This window comes from Crotalus tigris, unplaced genomic scaffold (genome assembly GCF_016545835.1).
Source record: "Crotalus tigris isolate CLP2741 ecotype Arizona unplaced genomic scaffold, ASM1654583v1 scf7180000019856.1557650, whole genome shotgun sequence".
Taxonomy (NCBI): domain Eukaryota; kingdom Metazoa; phylum Chordata; class Lepidosauria; order Squamata; family Viperidae; genus Crotalus; species Crotalus tigris.
In genome coordinates, this window is record NW_024097742.1 from 1,032,357 (window position 1) to 1,052,221 (window position 19,865).

A 19,865-nucleotide genomic window follows, 5' to 3' on the forward strand; every position below is an offset into this window, starting at 1 on the left:
TCTAAAAAAAGAATTTTAACTGATATTTTGTTCCTAGGAAGATCTAAATGAATAAGTGAAAGTTTTTAAAAGCATGAAAGTAAAATATATATTGTGGTTGAGCAAAAATAACTGAATGATTCCTCTTACTCTTATATAAAGCAGCATCTAGTCAAGGAGAATTCAAATCTTTTAGATATATTCCTCAATAATTGCATTTAGTCAAGTGTTCCTTGCCTTATACTGGTTTAAATTCAGGGAAGTGTAAAGAAAGTGCTAAAGAGATTAGGGAGCTGGGTGCGCAAAACTCCAGAAATGAAGATTCTTAAAGCTAGAATTGTTTATTGCTGTTGTTTATACTATTTTATATAAATTGTCTTTTTCTAAACATTTTTGTATCTAAACTATGCCAGTTTACAGTTTACAAATACTTTTCTGCAGAATTCTAATTCTAATTTGTCAAGATTCAGTGCAAATAATATTTACTTAAAAGTTATAATTCTCTCAAATATTAGAGGATTCTTTATAAACATACAGGAAACCAACATGTCTTAAGGAAAATGGGACTCGATTATCAATTTCTTAGCTGACAATGCTGTAGTAATAACACCACTGCAATGCAGCACAGTGACGTTGCTCTCTGGAAGGCACACCCAAATGGGGAAACAGAAAGAAAGAGCAAGAAGATTGAACAATACATCTCTAGAGGTTAAAAAAAATACTTAAGTGAACTTTCAGCATTTTTCATAATATCAAGGATTCAGTTGACATAATAATTAACAAATATTGTTATTCTTTTATTAAAAAGCTAAAATACTTTTAGCAAGGTTTACTAGATTTTTGTGTTTTAGAAGGAAAAAAAAACTGTTCCTGCAAGATGTAAGATCGGGGACATAGCCTTTACAGGTAGTAAAGATGCTCCAGTAAATGATCCACTATTCTGCTCAAATTTTATGCACTTTTTATCAGAAATCGACATACATTCTAAAAACAGACTGTTTTAAAAAATGCTCCAATATAACTTGGCATTATTTCTGCTTTATAGTTTATTCTAAATCAAGTTATTTTTAATGAAATAAAATGATGAAATTTATTAAAAAAGGAGAATTAAATTTTGGTGTCATTCAGGTAAGAAATATTAATTTTCCAAAAATCCCACCGTATCAGATTACTCCTGAAAAGTCCCAGAAAACTGCAATAACTGCAAAATGCAGACTGGTTTAATTATTGTAATAAGGATTACATGAATCTTTACTGTAGTGAAATATTGCTTACTGGTCATAATTTAAGATGCCCCAAATGGTTTAAGCTTGATTATCTGAAGAACTATCTCCTATTATGAATCTTTGTGGACATTAAAATATTTTCATCAGAATTGCATCTATCTGAGTTATAAGAGAAAACCCTTTTCCGATATTGCTTCCGGATTAGGAAAACAACTATGGTACTATGGGTTTCAGGATTGGCCTAATTCTCTAAGTACTGACAAACTATTTCAGGTTTTAACTGGTGTAACACCTTTTAACTATTTGTTAGCCACCACGACTGTTCATTGGAAAATAAAATATTGAGTGAATATATCAGAACTTGCAGTTTAAACTTTACAAAATTGTATTGCATCTCAAGTCAGTAATTTGGGCATACAATTTAGATTTGCTTGATAAATTTAAGAGATTTGTGTGATATGATTCTTACCTTATTCAAAGGATCTATTAAACTACAAAAAAAGTCTAGACTTTTTGCATAGTTATTTGGCAGCGTATAATGAACAGAATTATCAACTAAAATGTGCTATTTTGATTATCATTTAACACTAGTTGATCTCATTTAAGTGATATTAGCAGTTACTACACAACACATCTCAAAAAAGGGCTCTTCCCAAATTTTGGAAATAAGGAAGGTGATTTAGTGAGGCAAATCACTATTACTACCATGATTTAAAATGTAGTGCACAAGATAGTTCCAACAAATCTGTAAATCTATTTACACAGTCTATAATAACTATCAAAATTATTTTATTTGTAAAAGACCATAACAGAATCTACCATTCAATCTGGAAAACATCCAAACATACCTTTCAAAAATACTTCGTCACAAATGAGTCCTACCCCTAATTTAGAAGTTTTGGAGAACTAATAGTGTCTGGAATTGAATAGAGAATGCTTACAAACAGTTGTACAATTCTTCAACCACAAATAACATTTAGAAGAAAGCATGTGTTTACTGTACTGGAATAATTAGTTTTTTTATATAAAGTAAAAACATTCTTAACTACTTTCTGAAATTTCAACAATACCTATCAATATTTTAAGTATTGCAAATGATTACTTCTGATATTACATAGGAAATGTCTCCACTTATTAGTCTCCTGAATGACTTCTAAAACTGCTTAAAGAAATTGCAGATATTTGTATGGTATTCTTCCTTGTCACCCCCAAGTTATCAAATTTAATCAATTATTAACTGTATTTGGACATTCATGTTTACATTTTTAGAAAGGTTAAAATTCATCTCTTCAACCAAGGCTTTCATACTATTCTGTGACAGTGTGTGATTTTAGATTTATATTCTTTGTTTCTAATCTTACTTTTATAAAACCAATAATTGTTTGGACAAAGAAACTGAATTTCACTTACAGAAACTTTTGCTTTTATGCTATAGTAATATATTTTTAATTAAAAGACATTTATCTGTAAGCCATGGAAATATACATTTAAACTGCTAAGTGCGCATGCAATTGCAATAATACTATGAGGGCTTATAGGTGTTCTATCTTGAGAATCTTTTTGTATTTATTAGGAAGTGCAAAATGTTATTAAGAAAGCAGTATGTTTTTCCAAATATTTCTTAATCTTGTAATTAAATAATTTACAATGAAAATGCATACAAACAATATATAATGGAGTGTATTGTGCAAAATACAGATATTTCAACTCATCAGTTGAAGTGCTAAGGTGGAAAGGGTCAATTATTGATTCTAGCATATTAGACTGATGAAGCAAATCTGATTGTTTCATTTCCTAGCTATCTGATGATCCTATTCTCATTGTAAGGCCAGGGTGCAGTATAATGCGGAGCATTTTTTTTTTTTTGTTAAAAGTTCATTCCAAATAGGTACTATTGTTCACTTTAAATTTTCTCTTGCATCTTAAGTACTCACACAATGATCAAACATTCATTCCGCATTCAAGGAAGGCAGAATCCTTGACACACCTAAAAGTGGTAATAAGTGACGGGGCAGATCACTTTGTCTGAGGCTTTGACAAATCAAAAGAACTTTCCCAGATGGTTATGCCTCAAATTTACAGGGAAAAGAATTTACTTCAATGTATGATGCTTTACTAGGAGTCATAGAAGACATGGATTGCAAGCAAATGGCAAAATGTCAGTACCATTCAGAGCATATACTCAAATAATCTGACGGGTAAATCAGTTTGCTAGGATCTGGTGCTTCAAAGATGAAACCTGATTTACAATATTGATAAAACAAACATGGCCGATTCGCACCAGCCGTGTTTATGTCAGCTGGGCTCCATCATTTAAGGCACTGGCAAATATTCAATTATCGCCAGCATTTGCAAGATTGAGCGGTACAAAGCCACACACACCCTTTCGCCAGTCTTTCAAGGCCGGGGCTGGAGAGGCAGAAGATACTCTTTCGGGCCAGGGCGACTACAGGCTTCTTCTATAACTAATGGATGCGGGCTGCAAAACGCCGGACGGCTACTGCTAAAGGGAGCAACACTACGCAGGACCCTCTCAAGGGAAGGCCTGCTGACATCGAGTCCTCCGGGTGGAGGCAGCCCCGGCTGACAATGCAAACAAAGGAGCAACAAGACGAGCCGCCATTTTGACAGCCGCCGCCTGCGGCCACACCCTCTCCATCCTTCTCCCCCTGCGCATCTGCGGCTTAACCGCTGGGCGAGAGCCGCTCTCCCAGCCCATCGCTCTTTCCTCCGCTTCCAGCTAACTCCTCTGCAGCCCCATCTGAGCGCACCCCGGGGCGCAAGTGTGGCCGCCCTGCAGCGGGTGACTCACCCTTGAGGGTGGAGCGCTCCACCAGCACTGCGTGAACTTGCGGGTCCGAGAGGAACTTCCGCATCTGTTCCACGGCGCCCTTCTCCTCCAGCGCCGCTTCGAGGGCGGCCGGGGCCTCCCCACCGTCTTCCAGCAGAAGAGGCACCAACTTCCGCAGGTGCTTCTGCAGCACAGACACGTCCGCCACATTTTGCACCGCCGAGCCGGCCGCTTCCAGGCCGCCGCCGTCCTCCCCGCCGCCGCCGCCACCCGAATCGGACATGGCTGATGGGCTTTCTGGCTGTCGAGATCGACGGAGCAGTTAGAACCGATCCCGAGCCTCCCTGCCGCGGAGTTCTAAAACTTCGCACTGAGCCCCGCCTCGTCCACGACGTCGTTCTTTAACTACACCTCCTCGCGACAGCCACGCCCCGGAAGATCCTGGGAAGTGGAGTCGGAAATTATGCGGCTCGGAAGATGGACTTCCGCTGCGGCGAAGTTCGATTGAGTCTTTGGCAAGCGAGTTATCCAAAGTTACGTGAATCGCAATTGAATTTCTAAAATCCTAATCAATTCTCCCCGAGGGATTATTTTGTTTGGTTCCAATGCCATAATAAGGCCGTGCTTACGGAAAGATCGCAAAATGCTAGTATGCTAGCTTTTCAGTCTGCATTTAGTTATAGGAGCGTGGGAATCGCTTCAGTTTCAATTTATGCTGCGGCTGTTTCTTGATATTCTGGACTTTCCTCTGATCGAAGAAGAAACATTTAGGCCATGTAGATCAGTCAGCTTTAACGTTAGCGTTAACCTCAGCCAAACTCAGACCTCACAGTAAGTTCATATGCTTATGCTGAAAAGGTTAAAACAAGTGCTAATCCTTAATGGATTATGAAAAATACAATTATATCACTAAGGTTGGGACAGATGTGTGATCCAAACACAGAACTAATTTTTATGCTGTGTTCCTTGAGAGCTTGACAAAGATGAAGGAAATCCCCAGGACTGGTCCCAGAATTCATAGCAACCGCTCAATATTGGCAATGAAGGTTAATAACCAGGAACCTCTTTGGAACTGTCTTTGCTGCATGTGGAGAAGCCTTTATTTTTCTTGCTGCCTCAACCTCTTCCTAAATTGCAATAGAATGGCTGAAAGAGGGCCAGATATTCTGGCAACTATCAAGTAGTAATTAACCATTGATAGAAAACTTCATTAAAGAGATGGGACTTATTTCTGAATTAACTTGTAGCACAATTATTTGTAACATTTAATTCATACCTGGGAGCATCATTTGGGAACTCTCACTTTTATATAGTATGCTAAATGAAAATTGTTTTTTTAAATACTACTGTATAAACAACTATTGGCTGGATCAACCCAGTAATGTAAGTGTAAACTTTGGTTTATAAATCACAAAATCTAGGTTTGTTCATTGTGCAGAGCTATGATAACCTTATTGCTTTACATGTGTAATTCCAGCCAAATTATGAAAAATAGCTTAGTATAAAGTGAGATGTAACTATTGAGCTATGTATTTTTGAATGAAATTGAACTATGGAAGCTGCATAGAAGTTGGGAGACCTGATATGAGTAAATGATAGCTTCTGGAACTTAGAAAGAATTCCATTCTAACTACACAGAAAGTCCAAATTATACTTATTCACAACAGCAGAATATTTTGAGCTTGTTTACATGATACACTAAGTCACCCAGATTTGGTTGACTATTGACCAATTTGACCAGTGTTCCTCACAATGGAAACACTTTTTAAAAAATAATTTAAAATTTTTTAAATGGATTTTATTTTTAATTAAAACAAAGGCAATCAAAACCAAAATGTCAAACTAGGGACCAGAAAATAAGGAAAGATTGACTTTCCATCTATCCCTTTATCTCCAACTGAGCAGAAATAATGATTTGGCTACAGTGTTCTCATTTTTATGGCTGCTCCATCTTCTTATTCCTATGGGACCTTTCCCTCATTATACCTGACTACAATTTGAAGTCAAGCTGGCAGATTCTATCATTCCCCCCAAGATATCTCATTCAGGCTAATGGGACTTAAGTTATCTTTAATGGTAGCAGTGCTAACATATATTTCTAATACCATCCAAGGATAGCCTTAAAACGTATACAGCCTGTTAGATTTTGTCACTAAGGGAAATCAGATGTGTGGTCAGAGTATGGATCAGCAGTAGGTACATTGGTCCATCTTGTTCATGTAGAACTGCTGTCCTTGGCTTTGGTTTAAAGTAATCTTTTAAAGTAATGTAATAATTTGTATCAGTTTAATAAACATACAAATAGTGGTACCTTGGTACTTATCATTAATTGGTTCTGGGAGGATATAATGAGTATCAAAAACGATGAGTACCAAACAATTTTTTCTTATAAGGAATAATGTAGGGAGTCACAAGGCAGCCAACACCAACAAGTTCTAGCTTATGCATTGAATACCAAACAATCAATACAGGGACAAAATTTTCACATCAACATGTCGAGTGCCAAATTTGATGAGTTTCAAAGCAGTTGAGTATCAAGATACACTGTGTAAGCCTTCTATGTAGTACACTCATGCAATAACATAAATATGCTATTTTGAAAAGCACAAATTAATGACAATAAATGTCTTGAGAATTCACTTGCTATTCAGGTCATTGGTTACATATAATAGCACTTTGCTCAGGCAGAGAACCAGTATTTATTTACTCTCCATTCCACACTTACTGCAGCTTTCTCTGTAAAGATAATATAGAGCCTTGAAGACCTGTTGGGTTTGGGTGGGAGGGGAAGATAGGAATGCAAAAATTAAGTGATGCTGCATTTCAAAAGCTGGAGGGTATAACTCATCATGTATTTCCATTTAACCAAGGAAGACAGACTATAAAGGCAGTTGTGAAGATGCTTCATATCCTCTATTTTGTATGAAGACAGGGAAAAACTGATGTGTGCAATAGTTTTATAATTTGGTTTTCTAGTTTTGGGAAATGGAAGACAAATCATATTTTAAACTAAAGTGTATAAACAAATGATTTTTATACAAAAATACTGAACTGCTACGAACTATGTGACCCCTCAGACAATTTCAGAAGGGGCAAGAATAAAAATTGCAATAGGTAACAATCAATATCCTCTATTTAACTGTCTCTTCAGATATGCCTGAAACCCTGACAGGAAAATTTATATCAGCCATCTTGAGTTTAACTGAAGAAAAATTGATTTCATATTTTTCAGACAATGTTTTATAGGTTTTACATCAGTGGTTCTCAACCTGTGGGTCGGGACCCCATTTGGGGTCGAATGACCATTTCATGGGGGTCGCCAAACAAGTCTGTCCGCCATTTTTCCCCCCTTTTCTTTGGCTACACCCCTGGCACCCGGTGATGTATAAGTGGTTGGGGGTCACCACAACATGGGGAACTGTATTATGGGGTCGCGGCATTAGAAAGGTTGAGAACCACTGTTTTACATGGTGATAAGCAGCATTAATCAGACAGGATGCCAGCCAAATTTTTCTGTTAGTGCATGGAACAAATTTCCTCAACTTCCAGAGTTACCAGAGGATCAATTCAGTGAGATCAGGATAGCCATTGTCATACTTTTTTTTCAGGGAATACTGGCACTGTAGGAGAAACTGGAGAGAAAGTTGTCTCATTTGCTTTATTATGGGGAAAGAAAGGAAAAGAATAATTTTCCAACAAAGGAGAATATTTGTAGATCAGGATTGAAATGAGAGGTCCTTGGTGCTCTCTGAGCTTGCTTATGTTCTTGCAGACATTTTATTACCCAAACCAGGTAACATCATCAGTGCTAGTAAGGAGTGAGGTTTGCTGTCAGTTTGTATTTTATTTCCTTTTAAGAATAAGAATAATTTTCTTCTGGCTACCATCAATACAAATTCCTCCACTGCTGTAAGAACATATGGAAGTTTGAGTGGATATTCTATAAAATTGGATGTTTGCTCAGTATTTCTTAAACACTTATGAAATCCACACTCACTTTACAATGTTCTATATTAGGGCTAAAAGCCGTGTTATGATGAGCAGGTAAAATTCCATTTCTTCTTTATTTAATCCATAGAATACACCATTTGTAGAATTTAAAAACTAGATAAAAGAGCATATTAAATGGCAGGTGTATGAAGTTTTTCCATAAACAATGTTTGAACAAAAAATCCAAATTACAAAATATTAAAAATATGTTGGTACATTAACATAGCATTCCACTAAAGCATAAAGATACAGATATAAAGAAAAATTGTGCCACTTACCTATTTTTTTGCTATTTCTAGGAATGTTTTATTCTGTACATAGGACCATTCTGTACAAAATATGAAGTCTACATTTTTATTACTCATTACAATAAAACAAAGTACAATGTATGTACAATATTAAAATGAAGCCATACTAAAGCCACACAAAAGAAGACACTTGTAATATTCTTTTGACATTCCTGATGTACAGGCATAAGGTTCTGGAGAACATGGGAAGATATGTAACACTGAACTTTATGAAGAGTAACAATCACCAAAACTGTTTTTTATTTGTACACTTTATTTGGGATGTATTTGTTTTAAGAATAATTTAATATATAACTTGTATAAAACATAACACAGGGATAAGAAGGAAGCCAAACAAATTAATACTACTAAATCTTAGTATGCTTAGGCAAGTTTCTGAACTAGCCTGAAATTTCTAAAACAAATTGTGATGGCAATAATGCTACCTGTCCCAGAATAGTTAATTTTTGGTGAATGTTTATCTTCAGTAAAGAGCAAAAGTAAAATTTAGACAGTGAAAGATCTTATATGCTGAGCGTTACAGTCAACCAAACATTGATATACAGTATTTTCTCATTCCCCCATTCCCCAGGTTAAAATTAGACTGCTTCTTCTCAAAACCCTCTTTCATGAACCTACTGAACAGCCAAATTATAAAGAAGATATTTGATAAATTATCAGCTAAAGATGGGAAGTTCAAACAATGGCATATCAAAATACATACATTGCTTTATGCAATTATAAAAGCACCCTTCCCCTCATCAAAATGGAGAAGACATCTTTAAATTGCTTTAATTATTTGTATTTCATTATGGCAAAGCATACTTGTATTTCAAGTTTGACAGGTATTATATTCACAAAAATAGCTATTTGTTTGAAGCTTAAAGTGGTCTTTATATTCAATTTTTTCTTATCACTAATTCCCATCATTTTCACCTGATATGATCTATTCTTAATTTTTATAATATACCTTGGACATTTCATATTTGAGACCATCAAAGAGGCTCTGATCCCCAAATGCCTGCTTTGTAAAGTATTTATTATGGATGAAGATATATTCGTTAAAAGGACTATTTTAAAGCAATTGCAAATTTTGTTAGTGGTAGAGATAAGAAAAAAAAACTCATTCTAAATCAAACTGATCTGAAACTGCTCTTGAGATACTAAAATCTAAAATACTAGCTACCCTGAGAGCAATCAAATATTAAAGACAAAGCACAATACATTTTTTTGAAAATTTATTTGTGCTTTCCCATCTAGAACAGATAGAATAAAACTCGTAACGGGCAAGTATTGTTATGGAATACATAGCAGCATTTGAAGATCAACAGCAATGCAGATGATTTTTCCTTTTTTCTTGAGCGTGTACATGTTATATACACTTATTTCACCAAAATATATATTGATAGCAGAATTACTATAACGTCTCAGCTTTTAGGTATCTGAAAATGTTGGAATGCCATTAGAGGGAATTTGTCTATGCTAAATTTTCTAAGATGAAATCTCTCTAAACAATAACAGCCAGGGAAATGTATCCAAATTAATCTACGTCCTGATGTCTGTAAAGATTCTTAGCAGGCAACATATTCCATATACTAAACACTTTTAAAAAAAAAGAAAAACAGGAAAGCCATTTTGATAAATAATAATTCTGAAACCAAGAAATATATGCAATTACTTTAAAAATGCAATTTACTTTTAGCCAAGGCAGACATATTTTTAGGAGCACAACTTCTCTACCAGCTCAATTCCAAAATATTTTGTCCTTCATGCTAACGCACCAGACAATATGGCTTCAATCCATATAAAGTACTCAACCAAGGGTGTCTCCTATCTGGAACCATATTTGGATTTAACCATTTCTCTAGAAATTAGACGTGATTAAGATTGTCATGAAAATTAGCATTCTGTAATAAAGAATTAATAACTTTCCAAACAGCCAGAATATATCAAGGCAGTAATGCAATTTCCCCCCCTCCTTTGGGTATTTTTCTCCCCAGATTTATAAAATGCTCAATAGTTATATATGAATTGAGAACTTTGAACATTGTCATGGTACTAATGGCAGGCAGAGGAAAGAGAGAAAGAAAATAGGCTCTGTTCATCTGGCACTTGTCTTGTGCAACCTTCATTATTTCAGTGGACTTACATAAGAAAAGTCATGCAAGGTCACTTCATCTTATCCTCGTTATAAGCTGATCGAGATAGGAAAAAACATGGAACTCCTGTGTGGATTGTCACACATGCATTTCATTGTATGCACATGGATATTATGGACAAAAACCTGAAACTGCAACCAATTTAAATTTACTAGGACATGTACGGATGTGAAACATGATAGATGTTATAGTTTCATGCCTTTTTCTATATAGAGCTGCTTTTAATATACAAACAAAAATTATGTTTGAAGAGGCCTGAAATATCTGAATGGTTGCTCAGCAGCAGTGCTTGATAATTTGCACTAAAATATTTTGCTCTCCTTTCAACAATAACTGGAGAAAATGCATGCTTTCCACTGGTTGGTACTATGCCAACAGCACCAAGAAAATGTCTTTGTTTAATACTAATCAACTCAAGTTTCTGATTACAGAATTAGGTAATTCACCATTGTTTGAACTACTTATCTTGAGCTGCTTACACTGTATTGAAATTATTGCCTAACAGAATGGGGTTGAACAAAAGCTTTGACTTGTGTGTAACTGATCAGTATGGCACAAAAAAAGTTAAGTTCTCTACTGCGGAACAGAGTCCAGAAAAAAATTGTTTTTCTCCAAATAAGATATCACTTGACTAGTCTAATGCCCATCATGTGATAGTAGATCCTCAGCTCGGCAATGAGACTCCAAGGCTTTCATGGTATAGATATCCTGAGGCAATTCAGACTTGCGCCGTACTATAGGACGTTCCCTTTTTTGCTCAGTCAGTCCCTGAAATAAAAAAAGCAAAGTTTTTTAAAAAAATTGAGAGATTTCTTACACCAAAAAGTGCTATTTATTTATAAAATGTATTGGCCGCCCATCTTACCATAGGGTAATTCTGGGCAGGTTACAGTTACATCTAAGTTAAAACATAAAAGGTGAAAATAAAACATTAAAACTTGTTTTGTTTTAAACAAGAATGAAAAAACAGTAAAAGAAAACAGATTTCAGTAGAACAAAAGCACCTGGTCTCCCTGTAATTTTTGGAGTTTGCCATATTCTGCTATGGCATTCCCCTGAAGTTGTTCCTGTTTGTTTCTGATTCTCCAGGAAGCCATTCAGTACAAAGATTATTTGCTCTATTTATATGGAGTAAGTAAGCTTATTGTTGTAAACACAGGTCATAAAATACAATGTGTCATAAAATACAATAAAATAACTGTAAAATACTGAGACTAAGAGCATTAGATGTAAAACGGTCACAGCAAAACAAAGCCAAAGCTACAACTAGGATAATATTTATTTATTTATTTATTTATTTTTATTTATTTCTTAGTTTTGATAACAACTTGGTTGCTAACAGTTAGAGACATGTCTGCAAGAAAATAGTTGAATTTTCCAAGGTTGGGTCCCTTGAATTCAACTGCTGGCAGTAATTTGGCCTTAATCTCATTTTAAATGGGGCAGTGGAGGACATTATGGATGTCCTCCACTTGACCAAAACTATAAGGATAGTGATGTCCAAAATCTTGCATCTAGATATATGGAGGGCATGGTTTGCAGGCAAAGGGATTTAAAGCCCTTCTCTATGAAGCACTGGTTATATTTACCAGGAATCTATACCATATGAACGTAAGTCCTAAGGATACAATTACACTATTATCATGATACAATTATAAACTATCGCTTAGCTTGTACCTGAATTGTTGGCCCCAATTGTGGTTGCTAAGCGATTACTTGTATGTTACTAGTATAATGCAGGTGGTGAAAACCTTTGAGAGGTAGTGGAGGGACCCCGATGACTCTAGTACATGTAACAGGACTATAGTGAACTATATTATGGCTAGAATTGTGTAGTATTTGATCACAAAGTGGGATAAACAGTTCAGGTTTAGGAATCAAGGCATTTGCTATATCTGTGTCTTTTCCTGGTCTCTTATGATAGCCACACAGTCCCAAGAAAATACATGAAATTAATGAAGAAGGCAGAGGAGTGCAAATTCAAGGTCTGATAATTTAAGTGGTGGCAGGTACTTTATCAGATCCTTTCAATAGGAACTATTTGAGCGAATATGGCCAAGCAAAAGAGATTACATGTGGCTATTTCCTCTTTCCTGTACTTAATCTGTGCACTGATATTCAGTTTGTTGGCTACACACAAGCATAACCTGTATTAAGTTGCACTCAAAAGTTTTATTTATCATTTACCAAATGGTAAATAAAAATATTTAAATAAATATTCTTATAAACCACTACACTCCAATAAGACTTCCAAAGATTTATAGCATTAAAAACCATAATTTAAGAATGTGTTTTCAGTTGCACGCTCCTTAATTTTTCTATTTTTATCAAAAAGCATGATGAAAAACAGGCAACATATATGCTGACAAAATACGAAAGCTAATGACACCCTCCTCCCCAGCCTCCCGGGGAAGTCAAACCACATACTCCTCTTCAGACATCACATTTACAATCAGTAATCAAGTGAGAAAAACAAGTCAGAGTTTTGAAGTGTAGTTTACTGCTTTAAAATAATGATTTATTCAATAACCCCATATATACATTTTGATAGTAATGTATCAGTAGTTATAGGTATATTTTAAAAAATTTTTTGCCTCTAAGAATATTAAGAGACATGAATATTACCAGGGTCCCATGCCTGCAATTATTGACTGTTTGATGTTTGACAATTGGATTTTCCAGCCTTTAAAAATTGGCAAGCTGTATCCATTAGAAGCATTTTAGTACTTATCTGTGCAAAAGAGTAAAAAGTAGCTACTATGAAGCTATTTTCTATTCTTCTTTATGATATTGGGTAAAACTAATTAGAACTAGTATGTTAGTTTATGAGCTAAGCAGAAATATACAATTATTCAATTCAAATATAAAGTAAAACCAAATTTAGCATGTATTAAAACCATTCTGATAACAAATGAAGTGATAATTTAAAAAATTACTAGAATTATTCTGTTCATTTCAATTTGTTGCAATTTTAAAGAGAAATTGTACAATTCATGAGTAAATAGTTCTGAATCAAATTTGGAAAAAATAAGCTATCTCTCTCTCTCTCTCTCTACAGGTAGTCCTCAGTTAACAACTGCTCATTTAGTGATCATTCAAAGTTACAACAGTGTTGAAAGAGCAGTAATTATGACTGATCCTAAAAGTTCCAGCCATCTGAGTACCCTTGAAGTCACCCAATCATGATCTGGGCACATGGCAACCAGTTTGCACTTATAACAATTGCAGCATCCTATGATCACCTGATCACGATTTGCAACCTTCCCGCAGATGTCCCCACATGCAAAGTCAGTAGGAAAACTGGCCAGGAAGGTAGCAAGTTGCATGGGTAAATCTCTCCCACCCATGCATCCTCCCTGAGCCTTACCGCACTTGCACTACACTTCCCTGGTCACCTGTGCACCCTCCCCAGTTACTCATGCACCCTCATGCACTGGTAAGCCTCCTCCATCCAACAGCAGCATCCCAAGTGTTGCTGAACTCATGCTGTGCCTCTCTGCCACTCACACATCTAGCAGCAGCCACCTAAGCCCTGCATGCTTGCCTCACCTCCCACCAACCACCTGCACACATCTGGCAGCAGCCACCCCAAGCCCACTGCTCTTTCACTTTGCATCGTCTGCCACCTGCATACCCTCTCCCACCTGGCAGTAGCCATTCAAACCCTGCTGGGCTTATGCCACGCCTCCCCTGCCACTTGCTCACACTTTTCTACCTGGCAGCAGCCACCTGCTGGTCTTCTTGCAAACTACTTTGGACTTGCAACTTCCTGCTGGCTTCTCCACTGACTTTGGCTCTTCCAGCAGAAAACTGCAGGGAGGTACTCACTGAATGACCCACAACCTTCCTTTAATGAATGCAATAATACAGGGATTGCCATTGCTAAGTGACGTGGTCAGGTGATGTCACACTTTACAAGTGCATTGCTTAGCTACAGAAATTCCAGTTCCAAATGCCATCTTAACTGGAGGACTACCTGTATATGCTTACCGGACAAGCTTCTTCCTTCACACCCTTTGTCAGCACCTGCAAGTCTTCAATTAAAGGCCCATCTGTTTCCATTGCAACAGGACTGCTCACTAGAGAGGTGTCACTATATACTGAGTACTAACCAAATACAAAAAGTTATGTCAGATTTTTTTTTTATAGCAAATCTCAGATTCTTAAAATTGTTAGAAGCTATAACAATTCAGGCACTTCACTGCCAGAAATGTTAACATCAGTCCACATTTGGATGAACATTTTAGCTTCAAATCGGAAATAAAATGTAATTTGATTTTCTTAAAAGCAGGAGATTTGGCAAAGCTTCAGGGAGATTAAAAGGAAGAAATTCAAAGAGTATTTAATTTATGGAATTTCGTTATTAGAGATATCTTCATGGCCATTAAATTTGATGGCTTTAAAAAGTCATTTAATAATAAAAAATGATCTTGTTGGTCATTACTAATTAAGGCAACAAAGAAACAATGGAAATTAACTATGAATTGCTATGTCTTTAGCTTTATGCTATGTGCAGCTAGGATCAAATGATATTCTAAATTCCAGATGTGGCAGAGCAAGAATGGGATTTGGGGGTGGGTGAGTGGGGATTCTAGGCTCTCATATGATTCCTATTGTCAATGGAAATCATTAAAGGATATAAATATAGAGCTACATTTCTACAAAAGAAGAGTAAATAAATTTACTTTGGTAATTTTTATTCTTCCAATTAGATTTAAATTAAAATATTCATCCTCGGAATGCCTTACCTGAGGATTTGATTTAGCTAGATTTTCTATTTTGACCCAAGCTTCTTCCCGTTCCTTCATTTTTAGCTTTTCCCTAGGGGAAAAAAGGAACATTCACACATACTAAGCAATGCTTAATGAACATAAAGGAATTAAATTAACACAAAAATGATAGGAAATACGGGAACTTTTCACATTTATTATTTTTGATGCATTATAAATAGAACAAACTCCTTTACAATGAGGGGACAATAGATATTAGAATTATGGATAAACAATAATCCCAGAGAAAAAAAAGGGTAGGAAGCAGAGATTAAAAGACACACACAAAGACATCGGGGGAGGGGGGAGAGACCATTCTTATAATCAGCTATACAATTGCTCTGATTTGTTGCTTTCTCTGTACTTTCCACATTTTCGTAACTTAAAGTACGAAGCATGTATGGGCAGGCAAAATGAATAAAAAATAACAATTCATATTAAACTGAATTTTTAAAGACATTCTTTGACAAGTTGAATATTCTTAAATTCCTCTTTACTTTTGAACAAAAATGGATAATTATAGTATCAGAATGAAGCCCCTGGCTATATCCTTTAAGAAAAACTTTGTTTAATTTTAAGCAATATATTGTGCTATACAATTAATAAATATATTTAAGCAATTAAATGTTTACAACTCCATTCTGATCCTTTCTGAATATACTGAAAGCTTTCTTTGATGATTCTGAAGAATGTATAGGTAATCCCTGAGTTACGAGCGTTCCGCACCCCCCCAGCAGCCCGATCCAGGTTCCGGAGGCCTTTTCCAGACCGCTGTGGCCCGGATCTAAGGCCGGGGAATTCTTCCCCGCCCTGATCTGGGCTCTGGAGGCATTTTCCAGGCCGCTGCCACCCGGATGAAGCCGGGGGGGGGGGCACGTGGAAGCATTCCCCGGCCTTAGATCCGGGTGGCGACCTGGAAAACGCCTCCAGAGCCGGGCTGCCAGGGGGCTGCTGGGGGGCGCAGAAGTGTCCCCCGGCCTCAGATCTGGGCTGCAGCGGCCTGGAAAATGCCTTCAGAGCCCCAATCCAGTCTCCAGAGGCACGTGGATGCGTCTCCCAGCTTCTGTTCTGTTCTCTGTAATATTTACAGAAGCGCAGTACAAAATTTATAACAAACACAGCAGGATGTTTTCACAGATATGAATGATAAATAAAAATGAAAACATGTTAAGAAGAAACTCACTTAAGTTTTTCTGCTTTAAATTGCTGAGTGCAGTCATCAAACAATTTTTGGTTCATTTCCATGAAGAGTTTCAGAGCATTGTAAATCAAGCCATGTATTGTCCTATAAAATAATAATAATAAAAAAACCAGATTCAGAACAGATTCAGGCTTTGCAGTGCATACATTCACAAAAAGCCCCCAAAGCAAATGGATGATTCCATTAGTTAAAAGTGGCACACAGAAACTAAAGAATCAATGAGGAATATAATACTTACGAATTCTGTGAATGCACACCAATGTGTTCTGCATCTGTGCAGTTGCCCATATCCCAGAGTTAGAATGTTTGGCAGGAAACTGCCATCTTGCCCACTACATATGCACTGGGAATGGATTCTGCTGATTCTGTTAGTTGCTGTGGAGATATCCTCAGACCCAGTGATGCACAGCACCTAACAGGGATGGATAGTAGGCTGTGTGAATTCACAGAAGACCACTTGAAGAATCACAATTCAGGTCAGTAATTAGTTCTTCTTCATCATGGTCTCTGAAATTCACACCAGTGGGGGAATAGTAAGCTGCATCCCTGAATATGGGAAGTGGTTCAGAGATGTATAGATGAACAAAACTGCTCTTTCAAATTCTACCTTCCTTTCACTACAAAGATTCTTATATTCAATATGCTTCATCATGTCATAGCACAGCTTGATGATAAGTATGACTAAACTAATGAGGCAACAGTAATCCTTTGTCTGCTTCCCAAATAGCAAAAGAATAGACACGAGGCTTGCTGAAACTTCTTAAAGTTAGAAGCAAATCCCTGAAGAACATTCAAGATATGGAGTGATGTTCTAAAATAATGACTGAGAATAGAAAGAAGGAAGGTCAAATAATTATCTCAAACAATTGGAATTTTAAGAATGACTTTGTAAGAAAATTCTGACTCAAGAATTAGTTTGCTATAAAAGATGAAATAAGATGGGTCTGAATATGTGGTAGAGGTCACTTATTCATCTTGATAATAAAACGTTTTCCAGGATAAATTCTAGATCAATTTCAAGTGGTAAATAGCAAGGAAGAAGAAAAATAATATGAACAATTTCATAAAAATTTGACTAACATACCAGAAAACATAGAACAACCATCTTCACAGAAGTAGTATTCAGCAATCACCATTAGGAAAATTATTAATGAAACAAAAGCTAAACTGGCATTTTTCATTTTTACTAAAAGGAACAGCAGATGAGGGACCTTTTCCTGGATGTGTTTCTTTCAACCAGACTTAACTACTGCCATATACGTAGACAGGTCCATAAAATTTTCCTGGCAAATCTTTTGGGAAATAATATGCCATCTTCCTAGGGCTGAAAGGAAAAGACTGATCCAAAGACATTCAGTTGGCTGTTGTGTCTAAGACAGGACTAAAACTTATAGTCTGCTAGTGAACTTTAATTCAGTGCCTTTAACTGGCTACTAAACTGGTTCTTATATGAGGAATATATCAAGTATATGGATCAAAACATCTTTAGTATAACATACAAGGTGTACAAAAGCCAAGGTCTGCAAAGACTTTACGAAGTATCAAAAGTATCTCACTGTTGGAAGGTATTAGTCAGGAGAAGGGCACAAAAAAATGTCCAAGGTATTGGATATACCATGGAATACAATGAAAACAGTCATCAACAAGTAGAGAAAATATGGCATAACAGTGACATTACCAAGAACTGGTTGTTCCTCCATAACTGATGAAAAAGAAGAAAACTGGCCTGAGAGACTGCCAAGAGGCCTACAATATTAAAGTAGCTACAGGAATTTCTGGCAAGTACTGATTGTGTACTACATGTGACAACAATCTCCCATATTCTTTGTATGTCTGGACTGTCAAATAGGGTGGCAAGATGGAAACATTTTCTACAAAGAAAAACATCCAAACCTCGCTACATTTTGCAAAAACCTGTATCATGTCTGACAAAAGCATGTGGAAAAACGTGTTATGGTTTGATGAGACCATGATTGGCCATAATTGCAAAAAGTATGTTTGACACAAAAACAACATTGCACATCACCAAAAGTACATCATACCAACAGTGAAGCACGGTGGTGGCAGTATTATACTTTGGGGCTGCTTTTCTTCAGATGGAACTAGGGCTTTAGTCAAAGTGGAGGGAATTATGAAGAGTTCTAAATATCAGTCAATTCTGGCACAAAATTTTTAGGCCTCTGATGGAATGCTGAAGTTGAACACAACGCAATAATGACCTAAAGCATACCTCTAAATCAACAAAAGAATAGCTTCACCAGAAGATCAAAGTTTTGGAATGGCCCAGCAAGAGCCCAGACCTGAATCCAGTTGAAAATCTGTTACCTGAAGAAGGTTGTGCACAGGAGATGCCCTTGCAATCTGATAGATTTGGAGCGCTTTTGAAAGAAAGAGTGGGCAAAGATTCCCAAGGCAAGATGTGCCATGCTGATAGGCTCCTACCCAAAAAGACTGAATGCTGACATAAAATCAAAAGGTGCTTTAACAAAGTATTAGTTTAAGGGTATATACACTTATGCAATTATGTTATTGTATGTTTTTATTGTTATTTTCCACCCTAAAATATTTCACTTTGTTTTTCAGTTGAATTGCACATGTTATATTAAATGTAGAAAAAAAACTGGGAGGTGATTCATCTTGGTCTCACTCTTTTACATCTCAAAAAGCATTTTAGCAGGTGTATAGCTTTTTTATAACCACTGTATGAAAAAAACATTGCATGATACATATTGGTCTTATGTCTAACAAAAAAGAATTGAAAAGATTAGTGTGAAGTATGATTACTCTATGGATTTGGACAGGAAGTTGAAGCTACCACAAAAAGTTCAAACTCTGGGAAGTTCAAATGATGGTTTGAGCAGACACAGAACCTATTGGTGTGGATCACAGAGAACGAAACAAACTATTACTTTTCATTAGTAAAACAAACTCCTATTTTTACCCCATATTAACATGCGGATAAGTTTACGAATTGAAGTCTGGCAATACTGCATAAAGCAAAATTATACATAGCAACTTTTGCAGAAAAGATATATTCATCACCTACTAATTAGCTGTAGCGTAACTTGATTATAATGACAGGTGTGAATATACCTAACTGAAATATATATTACAAATACGTCAGGATAAAAATTCCCAATGAACACAGCTATACAATCTAAAAGTCTATATTCCATTATAAACACATTTGGGGGGAAAAATTAGGTTGCTTCATCAACTCATATATCAAACTAATATAGCAATTTAGGAACTGATATCACAAATACTTTGTTAAAATAATCTCATATTGATCCAAAAGCAAACCTGTAATAATTATATTGCTTACTTTGTATTTTTTAATGGTAGTTTTATTCAGTATCCTTGGTTACCCTATAGGTAATTCTTAGTTTATTTGCAGCTTATAGGAGAAACATATTTTATTTCCTCTCTTCTATATGAAACATTCTTTTATGGCTGAAAGTTC

At 36.1% G+C, this 19,865-nt stretch overlaps 2 protein-coding genes across 8 annotated transcripts in view; both read right to left on the reverse strand.

Annotated features, from left to right (window-relative positions):
• The window catches only part of DYNC1H1 (dynein cytoplasmic 1 heavy chain 1), a 63,773-nt gene extending 59,352 nt beyond the window's left edge, over window positions 1–4,421 (reverse strand). Inside the window, exon 1 of one of the 2 annotated variants that reach the window (XM_039364814.1) lies at window positions 4,018–4,421. In XM_039364814.1, the coding sequence (XP_039220748.1) occupies window positions 4,018–4,279 (262 nt within the window). In that variant the 5' untranslated portion in view covers window positions 4,280–4,421. The remainder of the gene's footprint in view (window positions 1–4,017) is intronic. The other variant, XM_039364813.1, reaches the window with a different exon arrangement.
• A 3,606-nt stretch (window positions 4,422–8,027) lies between these two features.
• The window catches only part of PPP2R5C (protein phosphatase 2 regulatory subunit B'gamma), a 70,008-nt gene continuing 58,170 nt past the window's right edge, over window positions 8,028–19,865 (reverse strand). For 4 of the 6 annotated variants that reach the window (XM_039364817.1, XM_039364816.1, XM_039364821.1 and 1 more), the window contains 4 exons: window positions 16,385–16,486; window positions 15,181–15,253; window positions 14,423–14,539; window positions 8,028–11,200 (listed from right to left, as the gene is read on the reverse strand). In XM_039364817.1, the coding sequence (XP_039220751.1) occupies window positions 11,069–11,200; window positions 14,423–14,539; window positions 15,181–15,253; window positions 16,385–16,486 (424 nt within the window). In that variant the 3' untranslated portion in view covers window positions 8,028–11,068. The remainder of the gene's footprint in view (window positions 11,201–14,422; window positions 14,540–15,180; window positions 15,254–16,384; window positions 16,487–19,865) is intronic. The other 2 variants (XM_039364818.1, XM_039364820.1) reach the window with 1 other exon arrangement.